The sequence below is a fragment of the Bemisia tabaci genome, chromosome 4 (assembly GCF_918797505.1).
Source record: "Bemisia tabaci chromosome 4, PGI_BMITA_v3".
Lineage (NCBI taxonomy): Eukaryota > Metazoa > Arthropoda > Insecta > Hemiptera > Aleyrodidae > Bemisia > Bemisia tabaci.
The window spans coordinates 52,678,774-52,699,238 of record NC_092796.1 but is presented as its reverse complement, the minus strand read 5'-3'; the positions used below and the strand labels follow the sequence as shown (position 1 = coordinate 52,699,238).

The following is a 20,465-nucleotide window of genomic DNA, read 5'->3' as shown; positions in this document are numbered from 1 at the left end:
TGAATAATGTCAAACGCAATTTGTGTTTCTTTTTTAAGGAGCGATAGCTCTGTTGGTATGAAAAGTAAAGTTTGATGCATAGGCAAACTTTTAATTATTACATTTTTAATTTTTTTTATTTCTCTCGGTTTTGTAATCTGTCTCTGACGTGCCCTCAAAGGGTCTTCTTTACCGGAAAATGTAGCAATAAATTTGCAACAAAATTTCAATATTTTTACATCATCATTCGGGCAACGAATGCCTATTTCAAACGATCTGACGATCAGGTACCGGCAAATAAAAAATGAAAAGAAATTGTAACTCATTTGAATTTTACTGCAATACATTTCAATTAAATGAGCCCCTTCGATTAGTGGATAGGCAACATACACAATTTGCTAATGCTGTAGCAATAATTTGATCAGGTATAGCAATTTATCGCAGCCTGGCACGCTCCTTTAGCACGCTTACCCGATCAATTTGATGTATTTATAATAAAAGGAACAATGTCGCATGCAAACCCTATACACTTAGTTCCTTTTAGCATAAATACGTCCAATTGAGCGAAAAGTATGGATAGCTAGGTCAGCGTGATGTCTTATAATATTGAACGGGAAGACATACAGAATCCATTTTCGAATGGCTTCTATATTTTGCGTTCCCATGGTGTCAAAACGGGCAGAAAAATGGCATTTTCACCGGTCGGAAAAATTACAAACTAGAAAGAAGCAGACTAGAGAATTAAGGGCATGACTGGGAACAAACGCATTCAAAGAGAGAATGTATTAAAGGAATCCGGGAATGAGTTGAACAAAAGATTACGAAAACGTCACTAACCGTAAAATATTTCTGGTCATAAGTGATGTCCAGGACTTGAGGTGTCTCAACTTTCCCATAAATGAACGTATTTTTGTTAAACGGAACCAGAGAGCTGGGAAAGATAGGATGTACTCGTGAAGATCTGCATAAGAAATAATGCAAAAGTAGGCGTAATTCCTGTTGGGGAAATGGAAAAGCGAGATTTTTCATTCTGCTGAACTAAACTAAGCGCCATAACTGCACGTGTACTCACGATCCGTGAGGCATATGCCAACACAGTTGTGGACAGGGCTCATGGGTTAAAGGACCCCGTCCAGTGGCGTGGCGTGAAATGCGATGTATCGATTGTTATGCCATTTAAACTTATGGTAAAGAATCGATTATTAAGGTGTTCGCTGCGAACACCCTGTCCATCGATCCTTTTCCATAGGTTTAAATTCATAAAAATCGATATATCGCAACTCACGCCACGCCGCTGACCCCGTCCCCGATTCCGAACCCGTTGCCGCTGACGTCACTGGCGCTTCATAATCCCATTCATTCTTACGGCTCTCGACTAACGAGCACACCCCTCCTTTCCCACCCGTCTCTGGTTCCGTTCAGCAAAAATAAGTCCAAATAGATTCTAGGTCAGCATTCGAAAATCTTCAACAACCAAGACCCTTTACAATGTCATCAAGCGCCTTGATCACAGTGACAGGATGTGCGTAGGAACTATTCAGGTACAAAGGGTGGTAGTTCAACCCTTTCCACCTGGCCATGAGGCGAAAATGAGGCCGTCTGTAGCTGGGACTCAAGATCTCAAGAACTGACGTGTTGGGGAGAGCGGATATGATGTGCGACAAGCCGGCCCCATGAGCACCCACGATGATGGTGGAATGTTGGATGATCTCGATTTGATCTTCCATGTGCATATGAGCGAAGAGTCCGTTGACCACGTTCAATTTGCAGCCGGAATAATTGGCGGCCCAGCTCTTCACGGACGTGAAAATTTGCTTTTCGTTGCTAAGCCTGCTCTCCACTTTTCCGGTTGCGCGAGGGTGGGCGACGTAGTTCTCGCGTCTGATGAAGAGGATGGTGTGACCCGAAGTCAATGACGAGCGGTGTTCGTTCGGTGGTAAACCGACAGCAGCCCTCAACATTTCCCCGAATTCCGATAGTCGAGCTGTCTTTCTGGTGTTGGGGTGTTGCTCAGTTTCGTTTGGAGCGACACCAGAGCAGTCTATCCTTCCGTCGAGGCCCTCGAACATGGCGGTTTGGTATCCCAAAGGCACGAGGATTGCGTGGCGAAAACAAACAGGTCCAGCGAAGCTTTTGGCAAACCTCACGCTTGAAAACAAGGCCCGCCACATTTCGTCCAATGCAGACTGGAAAATCATTTTTGAAACAACGATCAGATACTGAAGTATGAAAGGTATACCTACTTATGGGCATTAAACATAACGACGGTGAAAGTCGGCAATCACATAACTCGGTTTGCGACGTCGCAGACTTCCTGTCATACTTTATTTTTTAAATGGGAAACTACTCAACGGCAATTCTTTAAAACTGCCATGATTTTTCTTCTCAATGCGAAGAAAATTCTGCAAAAACTTCAAGAAATAATATCAATTTGTTCTCCTTTAAAAAAATGTTGGTTGAATATTCGGAAGCATTACGACGAAAGAAATCTATCTGCATGATGGAAAGTTAGGAAAAAAGACATATCGACGGTGAGGGTCCCAAACCGCGTATCTCGGTTTGTGACGTTACAGACTTCTTGACATACTTCATTATTTCCTTAGAAAACTAGTTAACGTATTTTCTCGGAAACTACCTTGATTTTTTTCTCTGTTGGCAGAATATTCTATGTAAATTTCAAGCGATAAAGTTGGCTTGTTTTTTCTTCGAAAAAATAAAATAGGAGCAGAAATGTTGAAACATCACAATGAGGGTTCGTGGTTCAGGAGTTAATGGGCTGATGGCAGATCGCTAGCGAAATTGCAAAAATGTAGATTTCGATTGCGACGTTTCAAAATCTCCGCTCCTACATTATTTTTCATAAGGAGATTGAACCGACATCATGGCTTGAAAGTTTTACAGAAAATTTTCCACGCAGAGAGGAAAAATCACTAGAAAGCTGGAGTTACTTCGTGTTTCACTCTTCATATCAACTACATTCTAGTTATTTTTTCTCTCGGCGAAGGGAATATTTTCCCAAAATTTTTCCCGAGGTAGACCATCCGTGCCCCCTTGTAAAATCGAGCGTATCCGTCAGAACTCCCATCCAATTTTACATAAACACCCCAACACATCGACCTCTCTTTGAATATGATCGCAGGTCATGCAGAGATGCACATTGAAATAAGTAATGTTGATAATGACGTTCCAATAAAACCAATTTCGCTCAACAGCTGTCTGTTTGTTGTATGAATAGAAATGAGAGCGCATCGGTTTACTCATCCTCTACAACAATGAGTGCGCCAACTTGACGTGTCGACGTGCCGCGCTGCCGAGTTATCGAAGAGAGCAGAAACGCCAGATTTTACAAATTCGAATTTTCCTTTCCGAATATAGACTGACCTTATTTTAATGAACAGATGCAGTTGAAATAGCATTTCGTTAGTTTTTTGTTTTTTTTTTTAAAAAAAAAAACGAAAGCTATGAGAAAGTAGAAAGTGCGCAGGAACTGACGTAATTCCAGAAAAAATACCAGTAAGTTTCCATTATTTCGCAAACGGGCTATAATGCTGTCTCGCGTAAAATGGTACCCTTTTCTATCAATTCCTACGGTTGAAAGTTGTTTGTTATGTGTCCAAAATGTAACCGAGCAAACATGTAGAACATGACACCTGCTGCTGTCTTGCCCAACATGGAAAAAACTCCCATTCCGCACAATTGACGACAATATTTGTCGATTTCCAATAATTTGAACAATTTCTAGGGGTCTTTTTGATAGTTACAATTTCACGAAGATCGGAAGATTTGTTCAATAAAAATTTTCGCTGAGACGCAACTTGTTCTATTTTCTCAAAATGTTACTCTCGCAATCTTTGCTCTTTTCGGTGGCAAGGCGGTAAACAAGCGGCCACGCCGCGTTTACGCATATAACGATGTGAGATAAGCGGCAGCGGCGCCGAAGCGCCTTCATTTCTCCGTGTATGCAACCTGGGCATCCATTGAGTACGAATAGTTGCATCCAAGCGCCTGTGCAAATGCTGCGGCCGATTTGTCGGCCGAAACGCTGAGGAAAAGTGTTTCGTTCTTCTCCGTTGCAATTTCATTCACAGTTGAAAGGCCATGAATTTATTTAGAGACGATAGTTCCGGTGCCGCTAGTGTGGGACAGGATATTTCATAACGGACGTATATTTTCCCATCGTTACGTTGAATAGATTAGGTAAAGAATTCTTACATTTATTTTGGATAAGGAATCGTCGTTCCCCCAACAGAAGAACGTAATTCCAATCCAAGGTGCAATTTTGACTCAAAGCAATTCAGTTTTTTATGACTGCGCAATTTTCTCCTTTAATTTGCTGTAAATGTGTAGAAGAAAAATTATGGACACTCTCGCTTAAAAACGCCCGACAGTTTTCAAATAAAAATACAATGTGTATGCAGGCTCAAGGGTAGTTGAATTTTTTTGTCTGGGAAACGACAGAGTGCGGCTGCATACGTTTCGGCAAATGGTTTCTCATTTAAACTGCCGTGCTGAGGAAAACCGCCGTATGAACATTCGAGAGTTGTCAAATTTCCATTGATAAAATGTTTATTTTTGAGGGAAGTTATGAATATTTTTTCCGAGAAATTTCCAAGAACTGTAGGTAAAATTGCGAATAAAATTATCTGAAAAACTGGAAGAAAAATATTTACAAATTTTCCCAAAAATTCGTGATTAACCAACGAAAATTTGGCAACACTTGAAGGCTCATACGGCGTTTTCCCTTCACGCGGCAGTAAAATCCAAAGCCCTGACGCTCTTTCAATTGAATAGACCATTTTTAAATACAGGAGTTTTGAGGAAGCAGGCTTCCTAGTCGTCAACCGCTAGCGAAACAGCCTTCAGAATTATTTGCAATAACAGATTTTCACTTTATACCTGACAATGACCATCCACGAACACCACATGAGGCCGTCTAGGTAGGCCGACAACTCTAGAGGCCACGTATGCACTGTACCAATCTGTCAAGGTATGAAAAAGGTTTGCGTATTCGAAGCGTGTCACCAAGAGTGTCGGTTCCTCGACCCACTGCAATGAGAGAACACAACCAACAAATTACTAAAATTAAAACAGTCAAACGTGTGACTCTGGTGAAAGTTGGTCCCTTTTAAGTAATTTAACTTCGTTAAATGCCGACCACGGATCGTAATGGAGATGTTGCATGTGTAAGGAATTTTCGATTTGACCGACGATTCTCATGCAAAAGTTCGCGAGAAACACGATGGTGCCACTGGTTTTCTCTAAAATCAACTCCCAAGCTCAAAAAAAGCTCTCGAGTTGAGGCCAATATGAAGGAGATATCCCACCCTATCCTAAGAGTCCACCTCTACATTAAGACAAACTCTCCATGCAAAGACAGGGAGCAAATACATTAGCAGGGTTGCCGTGTTTTCAGTTTTAGAGTCCCCAAATAAAGTAACAGCCCTGTCAATGTATTTCCTCCCTATCTTTGCATGGAGAGTTTGTCTTGGTGTAGAGGTGGACTCTCAGGATAGCGTGATATCCCCTCCATTTTGACCTCAACTTGAGAGCTTTGTTTGAGCTTGAGAGTTGATTTCAGAGAAAACCAGTGGCACCATCGTGTTTCTCGCGAACTTTTACATAAGAATCAACAGTCAAATCGCAAATTCCTCACACATGCAACATCTCCATTCATGCGGATCATTCGGATCAAAATCATACTCTTCATCCGCAAACCCGGGAAGTAAATGATTTATTTTTTGTACTCTGATAGTGTAAAAATGGACAGTTTAAAAGCTCCTTTTTTAAAAAATTTCGGGGGCCCCTCGGACCCCCCTTCGGCCATGCAGGGGATACCTTCCGGAGCCCACCCGCGGAAGAGGGAAGGGGGGCAATGAGAGAATTTGCCTGTTTTCTAATTTTTTCTGGGGACGGCCCTGAACAAATAAAGTAAAGAAAATAGAATGAAACTGAGACCTCCAAACCATGCTGAAACGGGGGCTTACAAAACAGAAATTATTTCCCAAAAATCCCTTTTTGTTTCACAATCAACAGAGTTTCAGAAAAAACAGAGAGATTTGTAGTTCACTCGACTGTTTTGATGTCAAATCTCATGAGAGGCGAGGGGACGGTGATCACTATTTTTCCGAAAGTCAACTCTCAAGTTAATAAAAAAAAAAAAAAAATCTCAGTGTGAAGGCCGCCATACCGGTATTTTGCGTAATTGTGGGAAGCCTCACCGCCACACTCTTGATCAATCAAAGTCTCTATGAAGAGGTAGGACTGGATACATAAGCGGGGTTGCCATTCTTTGAGCTTGAAATTGAACTACATTTTGCGATGAGGACTTACTATCTCTAGCTCATTCATAAAATCACCTATCTCGACGGTGTAAGTCGAAAATCACATAACTCGGTTTGCAACGTCGCAGACTTCTTTTCATACTTTATTTTTTAAACGGAAAACTACTCAACGGCAATTCTTCAAAACTGACGCGATTTTTCCTATCTGTGCGAAGAAAATTCTGCAAAAACTTCAAGGAATAATGTCAGTTTGTTCTCCTTTAAAAGAATAACGAAGAGACGGAGATTTTCAGACACCGCAAACGAGTTATGTGATTGCCAACTTGCACCGTCGATCTGCATTGGGCAACTAATTGCACTATTGGTTGTCTCTAACATGAGGCAGGAATAGAAGTTCCTTTGCTGCCAAATATGGTCTAATTGTCATCTAGACTTTTGAGCCTCTTTACAGGTTGGTAACCAAGCTCATGCCTTTATTTCCCCTGGTAAAAATTGGCAGTAGAATCTGTGTTCCAAAATACCATAGACCTACAGCCGGCTGTAAGATTTCCAATAGCTTCCATAGCCGGCTACACAATTTCTTATAGCCTTTTATACCCGATGGTGACTAAGCAACAGCCTGGCGATAAAAGTATGCTAAACGTTACTAATTACGGATGCTAGAACTTAGTGAATTTTTGGACTACCGCTCTCTTTTTAGGCCGTAGTATCTTGATTTATTTTGCGAGGAAAGCTCCGTACTTTTGAAGGATGCCTGCCATTCCTAACATGTTGGAGCGCCTGCAATTTTGTATGATACTATGCAATACCTCTGGTGTGAAATAGTTGCTTCAAGCGCCGTGGTACGCTGCGGCTCGGCGCGGCGGGCGGGCAGCGCATTGGCGCCTTCAAACCTAACATGGATACTTCACGCATTGCGCAATGCGTGAAGTATCCCTGTTAGGTTTGAAGGCGCCAGTGCGCCGCCGCTCCACTTTGTGTTAGGCTCTAATATTTAATCTCGTGGAGTCAGCGTTTTTCAACTCATGACTTTGAAATGTTTGCACACTCTGTATGGATTATTCTCATTTTAATTGATGAAAAAAAATATGTAGTAAAGGAAAATATAATGTGCGTTTTGTAAATATTAAGGTGATTCCGTATAAACTTAAGGCTTTACAAAGCACACGAATTTCTACACAATTTCCTATAGCCTTTTATAGCCGATGGTGGAAAAGCAACAGCCAGGCGATAAAGTGTAAAGCCCGGCGATAGGAACTACAACCCGGCCGTATAATTTTTTATCGCTTCGTGTAGCCCGGCCGTATAATTTTGTCCACTTTCTACAGCCAGCTATATGATTTTCTATCGCCTTCTTCAGTCGGCTATAAGAACTCCTATGGTATTTTGAAACGCAGCTCCTTTCGCCAATTTTTACCGGGGTCTACCTCTGTATGGAGAATTTGACGGAATTTCTCACAAAATTAAAGAAGCCTCACCCTCTTCAAAACACGTCGTGAACTTTGACCACTTATAAGTTTCTAAATTCCATCTTGAAAGTCCCCAAACTCTAAAAAAACTTACTTACTTCAGAACACTGAAACTTATTTGCGTCAACTAAACGAGTGGAGGCCATCAATGCTCTCATGATATGTCGATTCTCACTACCTCTGGGTAGATATTTGTTCAAGAACTCTTCGTTCACGAGATTTCTTCCGGCGCGAGATCCATCTGAGACGCCAATCTCAAAAGCTCCGTCATGGAACACCGGCAGTTCGTCGTCTTCTTTCCTACCCATGACGGACTCCAACGGCTCGTCGCCTTTCGACATAGAGATCTTCTCCGGGTCCATCCGAAGGCCCCCGCCCTCGCAGACCGAGGTCTGTAAAGTCGCACTGTAGAAGCACCTGAACCAACCGGCAGAGCTCTCTTCGAGGACGGTGATTTGCTGGGTGAACCCATTCCCGAAATACCCCTCGCAGGATCCGACGGGCACATCGGGGGTTGGTAGCCAGGGACGGAATGAGGGTAGAGATGGCCAACGTTTGAGCGATGAAGATATCGGGGTTTCTGTATCATCTTCGGCTGAGCGAGATCGGAAGAAGTAGTAGATGGTCAATAATTTCAGGGTGAACAGAAAAAGGATGATCTTTCGCCTTTTGACCGGATTGTTCATGGTGGAAACGACGGGTGGATCACATTGCTTCCGTTTTTCATCCCTCCGTCTCCATTTTGATTGGTTTAGATTGTTGGACTGCTTCAACTTTTACACTGAGGCCCCGACAGGATTGGCTGGTTTTCTTCTCTCGGCTTCTCATCAGTGTTGCGATTTCTATACGAGACAATAATACCATCATGTTATTTACCCCTTTATTTGTTGCAGCGAGGTTCTTTTAGCCATAAATGGAAATGTCATACGGTACAATATAGATAAAACGAAAACGCCTAGGTGCTAAAGCAGGTCAAGAAATTTTCTTGAAAACAAAAATAATACGTTACGGGAAAGGGGCGAACTATTCCCCTCGTATGTTTAACCTTGTAAGCTCATTTTAGTGTTTTCATTTTTGGTTTTTCACGGTTGAAATTTCAAACTCTTAAAAAGTGTTATTGTTCTTTCTTATTTTTAAAATCAATGGTAATCGCATAGGAGCCGTCCATAAATTACGTGACGCTCTCGCTGGGGGGGGGGGGGGGGGGGTCGCGGAAAGCGTTACACCATTTTGCTTTTACGTGCTGAAGGATAAGGACCTACATCTCAAAAGCGTTACAAGAGGGGAGGGGGTCAAAAATGCCGAAAAAAGCGCTACGTAATTTATGAACGGCCCTTTAAGCTTAAAATAACTGAGTCGACCACAAGTAGATCCTTCATCAGTGTCTATATTCTTCTTCCTCGGGTACCCTGAAGATTTCTCGTCGGTTACGGCAGATTTTCCCGAAAAATGGATCCGATTTTGGTCCTGATTTTAACCATTTAAAGCCACCTGTGTCAAGACGTACTGACTAAAATCATCACATAGGATTCTTAGCGGCGAGATCATACGTCAAGATTCTTGTCGTGTTTGAATGTCACTGATTATTTTTCAAATCCTTGATTGAGTGATTTGACTTGCAGCTACCATGGATGCCAATTCTTTTAGTTCCAGTTTCTGTCTCTCATGAATGGCAATTCCATTAAATCTGTGCCGTAATAATAAATTAATAGTTTTTTTTACCAATATGGCAGAGTGAAAAGTGCCAATAACGCGCGTAATGAGCCCAGAAAGTCACCGAGTAAGGCACACCTGTTATTAAGCAAACAAAGGATGGTGCTCGTCGGCAAGTTGCAGTTTCAAGCAACGATTATTGGTTTGCGCTCAGAGGTTTGTGAGACACTCCATTAAGAAAGCTAAGATAACCGTAGTAACACCAATTTTATAACCACGTATGTAGCTAGTTGTATACGTGCACAAAAATGTGTGTGTTTTATTTTAGATAAATACTTATCGATGAATAATGTCATAATATGCTTATATGCGATGGCGATGTTGTACATTCCTGTCCATGCTTCTCTTCTTTTAAAGAAAACGGAGCAGCGGTTTTTCTTGAAACTCTCTGTGAATTTCCATCATTGGCTCAAAAATACTTCCACACAATTTCAAAGATACATTTTATTCGATTATTAAACAGGGTTCTGGAGAGCCTGTCCCCCCTCTCCCCCACCCCAAGGCTGGTACTCCCTTCCCCTCCGCCAGGGCAAAATTAATGGACGTTTGGCCCCCACAAAATTTGTCTAGTTACGTTTGTGGTCCTCTATCAAAACAATTAAACATAATCGGCGATTTATAAACATTGCAATGGCGGTGGTGCGTATTTTTCGACTTTAGCCATCCTTAGGTATTTACTTTTAAGCTGCCAATGAAGTATTTGCATGAAAAGATATAATTTCTCCATGAGTACAAAACGTTTTATCAGCTGCATTTACATAAGTTTTGTACAATTTTTTGTTTCATTTATATTCATTTTCAAAGGGCCCAATAGATCACTGATTTCTCTAGTCTTGATGGATATAACTGTTTTTTCAATAGTCAGACTTTAGCCATGACAGAGCACACTAGATAGTCGCCATTTACTAATATTACATTTTCTTTCCGTTAAGTACGAGGAAAAAACCATTCGTGGGTTCAGCTAGGTATCATTTAAACTAAAAAATGACACCAAAAATGTTCTTCGTGAGAGTGAAGGTATGGAATTCCACCATCATCAATCATTTTCTATAAGCGGACCTCTTATACCTATCCGAACCGATTTGTTTCCGTATTTTGAACGCTGCCCATTGGTCTGCCATTGAGGTATACATTAAAGTGTTAGATTTTCTTAATCGTCTTAAAATTGAGAGACTAGGTAATATGTCAACAGTGAACTCCCAAACCACGTATCTCGGTTTGTGACGTTGCAGAAAAATGTACTTTATTTTTTAAATGAAAAACTACTCAACAAAAATGTTTAAAAACTTGCATGATGTTTTTTCTGCATGCGAAGATTTGTTCTCTTTCAGAAAAAAAGAATAGGATAGGAGCGGTTTTGAAACAGTGAAAGCGAGATACTTGGTTTGGAGGTATTAGTGTCAATGTATTCTGCTTGCAATTCTGCTTTTTTTCTTTGAGAAGCGAACCTGCGTAATTGCTTAAAATTTTCTTGATTTTTTTTTGTCTGTTACCAGAATATGCTGAATGAATTTCAAGCAATGAAGTTGGCTTGCCCCTCTTTAAAAAGATAAAATGGGAGCGGAAATATCGAAAAATTGCAATGGAGATATGTTGTTTCGCAATTTGGCTTTCGATATTGAAGTTTGAAAGTGAAGTTGGATTTGTTCTCTCAAAAAACAATTAAGTACCCTCGAAAATGTAATAACAAGAGACGTACTTATTTTTTAACGTCGACTTCGTGGACACGTGTGAACGTCTACTGTTTCTCCACAAATAATTCAGTCCCAATTATTAATTTTACCAACAAAGTAACGCATTTGAAGTTATAAAACCTAGAATTTCACCCTTTTTTAAAAGCTACGAAGAAAACAGTGTTTTCTCGTGATATGAAAAGCATAGGAAAAAAAGGTAGTAGAATGTCCATAATGAAGTCTCATAACCGGACGGGATTTCAAAAGCAACCAAGTTTTTCACCTAATAAAATCCGACAGACCAATAGAGATCGAACGATACATCCTCAATAGCGCACGATTGATATTAAATGGAACACCGTACAATCACAGATCACCACATTGATTTGTCTGCCCCACAAACGACCGTTGAGAAAGAGAGGAAGAAAACGAATAAAGAGTACCGAAGGTAATGCACGATGTAGGTCAAAATTGGGCTAAAAAAGTATCTGAGGTAAACAGTTCGCCGTACACATGTTTATCTAGCAGATAATTATGCGACACACCGTAATGAATGTTGTTGGTTCCGTTTTGGAATTGGGAGGAAAAGCGAGTCACCTGGTGCTTGATCGTGGTTCCCTACAATTGGTGAATCGTGCTTCGCGGTTCAGCGCAGGAAATTTTTTGCGGAGTTGCTAGATCATACTCAGGAGAAGCAACATTATTTTTGTGGCTCCACAATAGTCTATTATCAAAAACCGGCAGAGCAGCATTTGCTTTCAGCGATTCAAAATTTTAATAGGTAGGCGGATCCATACACTTCGAACAGGGGAGGGCTGAAAGCCCCCCCCCCCCCAGCAAATTTTCGAAATTGTATAGCTTCGTGAATAACTACCACAACTGAGCATTCATCCTTCTTCTTTCCTCCGTTCATTCCTTTTCTCTTTCTTCCCTTTTTCTTCCTCATAGACGTGCCCCCCCCCCCCTCTATGCACCCTTCCCTTAGACCCATCTACCTACGTTTTTGGATGATGGCAAATTTTCGACGGTCAAATTGCGAAAAAGCGTATCTCCTTCATAACGTTGTAAAATCTCCACCCCCGCTTTATTTTCTCAAAGGATAACGAACCAAAACTTTTGCTGGAGATTTTCACAGAATTCTCTTCATAATTACAAGGACGAAAAATCAGGGAAGTTTTCAAGGAATGACATTGAGTATTTTCCCTTATTTGAAAAATAAAGTAGGACTGGAAGCTCGCGGCGTCGTAGATACGCGCTTTTGCAGTTCCGCCGTTGATTCTTTTCGCTTGATGAGTGATGACAACCGATGAAAGTCGGTGTAGGTAGACCCAGCGCTCTTCTGTACTCTTGGATCTTGGATGGGGAGAGGGGTGCCAGTGCAAGGTGGAAAAAGTAGAAATACTTTACTCAAAATCATCAAATACCAAAGTGTCAACAAAATCCTCGCATTGTTGAGATTTTTCTCCTTTCTCAACTACTCTCGTCTCAGTTGTTTCCTTTCATTTTTTCTTTGATTTTGGTTTTATTTTGTTTACAACAGGAGTATAAAGGCAATCATATCCCCTATCGAGTATCTCATCTGATGCACGCAACGCGAAGTTAATCATAGCGCCTGGATGCAACTAATAGTGTTCTGAGGATACCCGTGTTGCATATATGATGATTAGAAGGCGCTTAGGTTGCGGCACGGTTTGCATCATACATGAATGAGCCTGACTGCATTGCACGTTGTCTGATTTTCATTCGTGTTTTATTCCTCAACCCAATAATGCCTTAAGACTTATGAGACAAGTTTGACTGCATAATATTTCAATGAATCTTCAAAAAATGAAAAAAACAAGAAAAGAAACTAAGCAACGTCTTTTAACACGGGTAGGCTGGTTCTAGTATATGCCATCTATGTTTCATTGCCGAGATATTGTGCTTTGCCGATGTAGATAACGCCCTGAAATGTTGGAGTTATATCGCCCTGGTAAAAATTGGCGATAGGGGCTTCGTTTCAAAATACCATAGGAGTTCTTATAGCCGACTAAAGAAGGCTATTGAAAATTATACAGCTGGGTGTAGAAAGCGGAGCAAATCATACAGCCAGGCTATACGAAGCTATAAAAAAGTATACAGTCGGGCTATAGATCATATCGCCGGGCTTTACACTTTATCGCCATTGGCTGTAAAAGGCTATAAGAAATTGTGTAGAAATTCGTGTGCTTTGGAAATCATTAAGTTTGATACGGAACTACCTTAATATTTGCAAAACACACATTACATTTGCCTTTAAAACATTTTTTTTTCATCAATTAAAATGAGAACAGCCCATACAGAGTGTGCAAACATTTCAAAATCATGAGTTGAAAAACGCTGACTCCGAGAGATTAAATCAGAGCCTAGCACAAAGCGGTGCAGCGACGCACTGGCGCCTACAAACCTAACAGGGATACTTCACGCATTGCGCAATGCGTGAAGTATCCCTGTTAGGTTTGTAGGCGCCAATGCGCGTTTCGCGCTTTCTGCCCGCTCGCCGCACCGCAGCGTGCCACGGCGTCTGAAGCAACTATTTCACGCCAGAGGTGTTGCACAGTATCATAAGAAATTGAAAGCGCTCCAACATATTAAGAATGACAGGTATCCTTCAAAAGTACGGAGCTTTCCTCGCAAAATAAATCAAGATACTACGGCACAAAAAGAGAGCGGTAGTCCAAAAACTAATTACGTCCTAGTATCCGTATTTAGTAACTTTTAGCATAAACTTTATCGTCTGGCTGTTGCTTAATCGCCATCGGCTGAAGAAGGCTATACGAAATTGTACAGCCGGCTACAGAAGCTATTGGAAATCTTACAGCCGGCTTTATAGGTCTATAGTATTTTGGAACACACATTCTACTGCCAATTTTTATCAGGGCGGTTCGAAAAACATAGGCACGAGAAACAACCATTTAAAATTCTAATCCGTCATATTCATGGCACAAGATTGCTTGTTTACAATGTTATTTTAAGCCCCTTTTTAGCTTAAAACGGGATTAAAATGATAACAACGTTTTTTAAGAGCTCTGTAGAGAAGTTTCCGTTTACCAAAATCCGATTTTTAGATGTAGCACGATAATAACAGCTGCATACTGGCAAAAATTTTGATTTTATGGACCTCTTTTTCCTTGGAGGTCACAAATAAAAAAAATTTACCTCCAACTGGCATCCTGTGGAGAAATTTTCTGTCTCACTCTTGCTTGACTCATCTGCATGCACAGATAGGAAAATATGAAGGTAGGCCGACACGCATCACCATTTCTCATTTGACGCGCGCGACCAAGTTCAAATGCGCTCTTCGCTAGACAACCGGTGAGCAATAAAAAGATTTCTCGGGGTTGCAGTCTGCAGCTCGCCTACATTCTAAAATGAGGAAGCTCAATAGTTCAAATTAAGTATGAATGAAAATCAGCAAGGTACTTGCGCGAAGACTTAAAAAAAAAAAAAAAAAAAAAAAAACCGCACGGCTCTAAAATTGGTATGATTAACTCTTTCCTCCTCCCTCCTGTGAAATCAGATGGTTCAATCGATGACGATACTCCAGGACTAAAAATCTCAGCCGCAATGTTTCAATTTTCACGGACGTTTTATTTAAAGTTAAGAATAGATCAACATTTTGACTCAAAATGTCAACGGAATATAAAAATGGGATGCTAGAGAAGATTGAGGTTTCGTAACGCATGCCCTTTGAAAAGTAAAATATGCACGCTAGAGGGAATTTATTAAACTTTGCAACTGAATTATCTACTTTGATATGAAGATTAGCCGTAGAGATGTAAAGGTGGTTAAAATGCATTGTGGGAGAAAGTGTGCAGAGTTTTTTTCTTCTTTTTTTCTTGATCTTTCGGCGATCAGAACGTACCGGAGTAATGTATGAGTACTAATTCCTTTCTCGCTTTTCGATTCTTCGATTATTTCCGAATTGATTACGCCAATAAAAGCATATTCGTGTGTATCGGGTGCGGGTGGCCTGCCTGCGGTCCGATTATTGAAAGTATGTCAGCCCGACACGACAAGACATAGCCCTATCTCAACCATGCGATATATCGCAATTCGATGTCTTATCGGGCTGGTTTAAATTTCAGTAATCGGCCCGCTGGTTAGTCCCTCTGTCAATCGCCTGCGGATGCCAGGGGGTGCGACTGGCTGCATATTCCCGTAACAAGCGAACAGTAGTTGCTGTAGCGCGGTTTTCTCCCCGCTTTCGAAGCATAATGAAAAAAAAAAAATAGACAAAACGTTCTGCGACAAACAGACCCGTGTTTCCATTTAAAAAAAAAAAAAAAAAAAAAAAAAAAAAAAAAAAAAAAAACGGGTCTCTTTCTTCTAAACTTGATCCATTGTAACTCATAATCCTCACACAAGTAGGTCGTACCATTATCTCATCTCGCCCACTTTGCTTTGCGGCTCACTACCAGTGCCAGTGAAAAAGAGGATACGACTTCCGAGTCACGAATGCGGCGCACAGTGGCTCGAGTCAATAGGGGAGGTCGGACAAAATTTGGAAAATTTAAACGCTTATAACTCAGCTCATACGAAACTTTGAGGTTCTAAAGGTGGTTTCGTTGGTATTCTCATAGAATTTCCTACTAGAGGCACCCCTTAAAATTTAAATTGTGACGAAATAAACATAAAAAATTGCAGTTTTAGTCAAAATTTCATGTCCGACCGCTCTGATTGACTTGATCCGTTGTGCGGCGCGAGAAGACAATGGGTCAGTTGCGCGTGTCCCAGAATCAAATTTTGATGTTCAGGCCTCACAGATTTAGCATAAGGCAATAAGATTTAAGAAATTGCCAAGTTTTTAGACTCAACGTAAACGACTCCCCTCGCAAATCACGGTGAGATACATACGTCATCGGCAGCAGAAGTATATTTGGATTACATTTTGCAATAAGGAACCACTATTTCTGGCCCATTTTAGAAACAACATACATGCCATTGGTTTCCCTAGGCAGATATGTGATTTTATGGGAGAGCCAGAGATAGTGGTTCCTTATTGCAAAATTTAATCCATTTACCTACTATGATTTTCCTCTACTTCGTTGTTGATGCCGTGCGTGGTAAATACAAACAGTGCACTCATTCGACTCATTGTAACTCTATCAAGGTGGTAGAAGATACTTCAGAATGAAGGAACCACTAATGGACTAGGTTATAAGACATTTCGTCAACGATTTTTTGTCCGCACGCCTGTATTTCCAGTAGTTTACGTCCACGCGTTTTTGCGGCAGGGGAGTTTTTGGTCCACCTACCAATTGAGACCCAAAGTTAATTGGTCCACATGTAAATACAAATGACAATTGGTTGGTTGGGACACAATGTTCATGGATGGAAATGTATTATGATTTGGGAGAATGAGGGTTTGCTTGTTTCTTTTTGTTTGTTCTGTCCGACGGAGAAAAATATATAATTGAGAATTTTGGTGAAAATGGGGGACCGCTCTGATTGACTTGATCCGTTGTGCGGCGCGAGAAAACAATGGGTCAGTTGCGCGTGTCCCAGAATCAAATTTTGATGTTTAGGCCCTCACAGATTTAGCATAAGGCAATAAGATTTAAGAAATATGCCAAGTTTTTAGACTCAACGCTAGGTGAACGACTTCCCTCGCAAATCACGGTGAGATTACATACGTCATTGGCAAAGAAGTACTATTTATGCCATTGGTTTCCCTAGGCAGATATGTGATTTTATGGGAAGCAGAGATAGTGGTCCTTATTGCAAAATGTAATCATTTACCTACCATGATTTGCTCTACTCGTTGTTGATGCCGTGCGTGGTAAATACAAACAGTGCACTCATTCGACTCATTGTAACTCTATCAAGGTGGTAGAAGATACTTCAGAATGGAGGAACCACTAATGGACTAGGTTTTAAGACATTTCGTCAATGATTTTTTGTCCGCACGCCTGTATTTCCAGTAGTTTACGTCCACGCGTTTTTGCGGCAGGGGAGTTTTTGGTCCACCTACCAATTGAGACCCAAAGTTTGGTTGTTGGGACACAATGTTCATGGATGGAAATGTATTATGATTTGGGAGAGTGAGGGTTTGCTTCTTTCTTTTTGTTTGTTCTGTCCGACGGAGAATAATACAATAATTGAGAATTTTGGTGAAAATGGAGAGGAGGGCATCAATTTCATGAGAGAAAATTAACTAAAACTCTCTACACCTCTTTGATGCAACAGGACATTATAATCTCTCAAGAAAATCCTATCTTGGTACCGGGTAAAGTTTTTGATTTACCTCAGCCAAAGGCTCTTAGATTTTTCATGTGTAGGTATGATAACTTCGCGACGGCGCCGGCGTGCCGCGGTATTTCGAGCAACTATTTCGCCACGGAAGTGTTGCACAGTATCATACGAGATTGAAAGCACCTCACGAACGTATCATGATTGATGGCATACTTCAAAAGCACGAAAATCGATTGCAAATTAAATGGAGTGACGACGACAAAAAGAGAGCGGTAGTCGAAAAACTTACTTAGTCCTAGTATCTGTATTCAGTAACATTTAGCGTGATTTTTGAACTTCCTTGGAGGAAAAAGTGACTTGATTCAAGCAGGAATACACTTAAATTTACCGCTGAAATGATTTCCTTTTGAATCGATAAAGAAAATAATGTTTGTTTCAAGAAGAAAAGATGCTTACATAAAACGAAAAGTCACTTAATCAAGCAGAAACCCGCTTTCATACAGCTATTTTACTCTCCTAATAAAATCTTCTTGACGGCATCCTCGATAATGTTTCTGCCTAAATCGAGTCACTTTTTTCTCTAATGAAATTCAAAAATTATGCTAAACGTTATTAAATACGGATGCTAGGACTTGGTGAGTTTTTTGGAATACCGCTCTCTTTTTGTGCCATATTATCTTGATTTATTTTGTGAGGAAAGCTCCGTACTCTTAAAGAATGCCTGTCATTCTTAATATGTTGGAGAGCCTTCAATTTCGTATGATACTGTGCACCACCTCTGTTGCGAAATAGTTGCTTGGAGCGCCGCGGCGCGGCGGGCGAGGGCGACCAGCGCATTGGCTCCTACAAACCTAACAGGGATACTTCACGCATTGCGCAATGCGTGAAGTATCCCTGTTAGGTTTGTAGGCGCCGGTGCGCGGCCTGGCAGCATGCCACGCCGCCGCTCCGCTCTGCGTTTGGCTCTAATATTTAAACTGGCGGAGTCAGCGTTTTTCAACTCAGGATTTTGAAATGTGGGATTTTGGGACTCAGGATTTTGAAAAATGGGCTAAAATATATTTAACGCGTGGACGTAAACTACCGGACCAAACGGGCGCACGGACAAAAAATCGTTGACGGAATGTCCTGAAACCATGGACTAAATACTTTATGCATCGTGTTTTTCAGGGTAAGATTGGGTGCAGAAAATGGGCGATCGGCCGGATCTTATTACTTGGAAGAAAATAAACAGTATTTACGAAAATCAGAGGCGGACTGACTCTCCGAAGCGGCCTGGGAAATCGCCAACAGACGCCGGCCCATCGCGGTGCCATAGTGGGTTCCCCTCCCCCATGATTTTTCGATTTTAGCCATAGGCAAACCTAGGTCATTTTGCAAAAATTGCCAAAGTTAGGTTAGATTGCCAGAGTTCATTTTTGTGTGAATGTGATATCAAGAATATATCTCCCTTGAAATTTTACCCTTGGAAGTTAGCTAAGTTCGACGTTTTCCGGATGATAAAACATAACAGCATTCGAACTTGGAAAATTTACACTAAAATTGTTTTATTTTTACCGGAAACCATACTGTAGAGGGGGGGGGGGGGTTAGGGTACATGGGTCGAAACACAAAAACAACCGCAAATCTCCGAGTAAACATATGCATACAGGATGTTCCAAAAGTCAAGGTCAAAGGTCAAATTCGACCTATTTTCAAAAATTCATAACTCCGGTTCAAATTATCGTAAAGAAAAAAATAAAACGGGAAAATTCACCAAATTGTAAGCACTTTTAAGTAAAATTGCAGAAATCACTTCAAACTAATTTTAAGGGGGGGGGGGAGTTCGGACCCCCAAATACGTCAGTTCAAAGGTCATACAATTTTCCCACGAAATGAGCCAATTTCCCCTAACTTCACCTCAACATTATCTTAGTAAGTTCAAAATTCCTTCAACATTACGTTTTCAAGTCCCCTAAGTTTGGGACAAGTTTTAAAAAAAACGAAATTTAAGGTGATTTTGACCGTTTAAAATTAGTTTTTTTAACTTTTCCCAAAATTATGTGACTTTGAAAACGTACCGTCGAACTAATTTTGAACTTACTAAGATAATGTTGAGGCAAAGTTAGGGGAAATTGGCTCATTTCGTGGGAAAATTGTATGACCTTTGAACTGACGTATTTGGGGGTCCGAACTCCCCCCCCCCCTTAAAATTAGTTAGAAGTGAGTTCTGCAATTTTTACTTAAAAGTGCTTACAATTTGGTGAATTTTCCCGTTTTATTTTTTTCTTTACGATAATTTGAACCGGAGTTGTGAATTTTTTAGAATATATGGGTCTTTGACCTATCGCAATTCGGTCAAAAATTAAGATATTGATCCGCGGTTTGCTCCAAAATTCTTAATTTTTAATGTGCTTTCCAAATGGTGTATCACAAGATAGGGCTACCATTTGAAAAAAAATTGGGGGCTCCCCCGCCCCCCCCCCCCGAGGAAGGAGCAAAAATTTTGACCTCCCCCCCCCCCTAAAAGATGGTCCTCTTTGAGATAGAAACATTCCCAAAGTTTCGTTTTTCTATCTCTATCCGTTCAAAAGTTAGAGAGGGGGAGCGGGACTTTTAGAACACCCTGTATACGTCACAATAAAAATCACAAAACTATCACTATAAAATATACTCTCTCACTGGGGCTTACCGGATCAACGTGGAATCTATTCCTACGGACTGATCTCGTCCATGCGGTCACCGGATCTTTTTATGTCAAAACGTGTGCGCTTCCGCGAGGCAAAAACTCCACGTTTAGACAATCGCCAACTTCCGATCTCCAATCCTACGATCTCCGATTGTCTCGATACGATCTCCAATCGTCTCGATAGGATCTCCTCAAATTCCTATCTCTATCGCTGGCCCAGGAAATTCGTAATTCCTCACGAAAAGCCATGACGCAAAGCAAGCCTTATCCATGGAGCTGAATGTGAGAAACTAAGCCTGCAAGGTCTTACTCGTTCCGGAAACTATGGCCCGCGGCTAGAAACGTAAGATTTCCGAGGACACGGAAAGTTTTCTGAGGGACGATTACAAGAGAGCAAGAAGATGTAATATGGAGAGGAATATCAGTCAAAAGGCAGTGTTTTTGAACGACTTTGGATTAGATTTTTCAG

General features: G+C 41.0%; 1 protein-coding gene across 5 annotated transcripts; it reads right to left on the bottom strand.

The window, feature by feature from the left end:
* Positions 1-294: 294 nt before the first annotated feature.
* Positions 295-20,052, bottom strand: LOC109042524 (uncharacterized). Of its 5 annotated transcripts, none has more exons than XM_072300046.1 (4): positions 20,000-20,052; positions 7,828-8,571; positions 4,876-5,025; positions 295-2,165 (listed from the first exon to the last, which is right to left on the bottom strand). In XM_072300046.1, the coding sequence occupies exons 2-4, from the start codon at positions 8,413-8,415 to the stop codon at positions 1,446-1,448; spliced, it is 1,458 nt and encodes a 485-aa protein (XP_072156147.1). In that variant the 5' UTR covers positions 8,416-8,571; positions 20,000-20,052; the 3' UTR covers positions 295-1,445. The 5 variants fall into 5 exon arrangements, with proteins under 5 accessions (XP_072156147.1, XP_018914869.2, XP_018914868.2 ...); XM_019059324.2 differs by lacking the exon at positions 20,000-20,052 and adding an exon at positions 14,293-14,570; XM_019059323.2 differs by lacking the exon at positions 20,000-20,052 and adding an exon at positions 11,559-11,733.
* Between the last annotated feature and the right edge of the window lie 413 nt (positions 20,053-20,465).

What these genes read in the sequence shown, in the direction of transcription:
- LOC109042524 (XM_072300046.1), bottom strand. Translation starts at nt 8,415, where the DNA reads ATGAACAATCCGGTCAAAAGGCGAAAGATCATCCTTTTTCTGTTCACC. An exon ending in ATAAGTTTCAGTGTTCTGAA is followed by an intron (nt 5,026 to 7,827) that starts GTAAGTAAGTTT and finishes CTCTCATTGCAG; the next exon opens with TGGGTCGAGGAACCGACACT. An exon ending in TCGTGGATGGTCATTGTCAG is followed by an intron (nt 2,166 to 4,875) that starts GTATAAAGTGAA and finishes ATGATTTTCCAG; the next exon opens with TCTGCATTGGACGAAATGTG.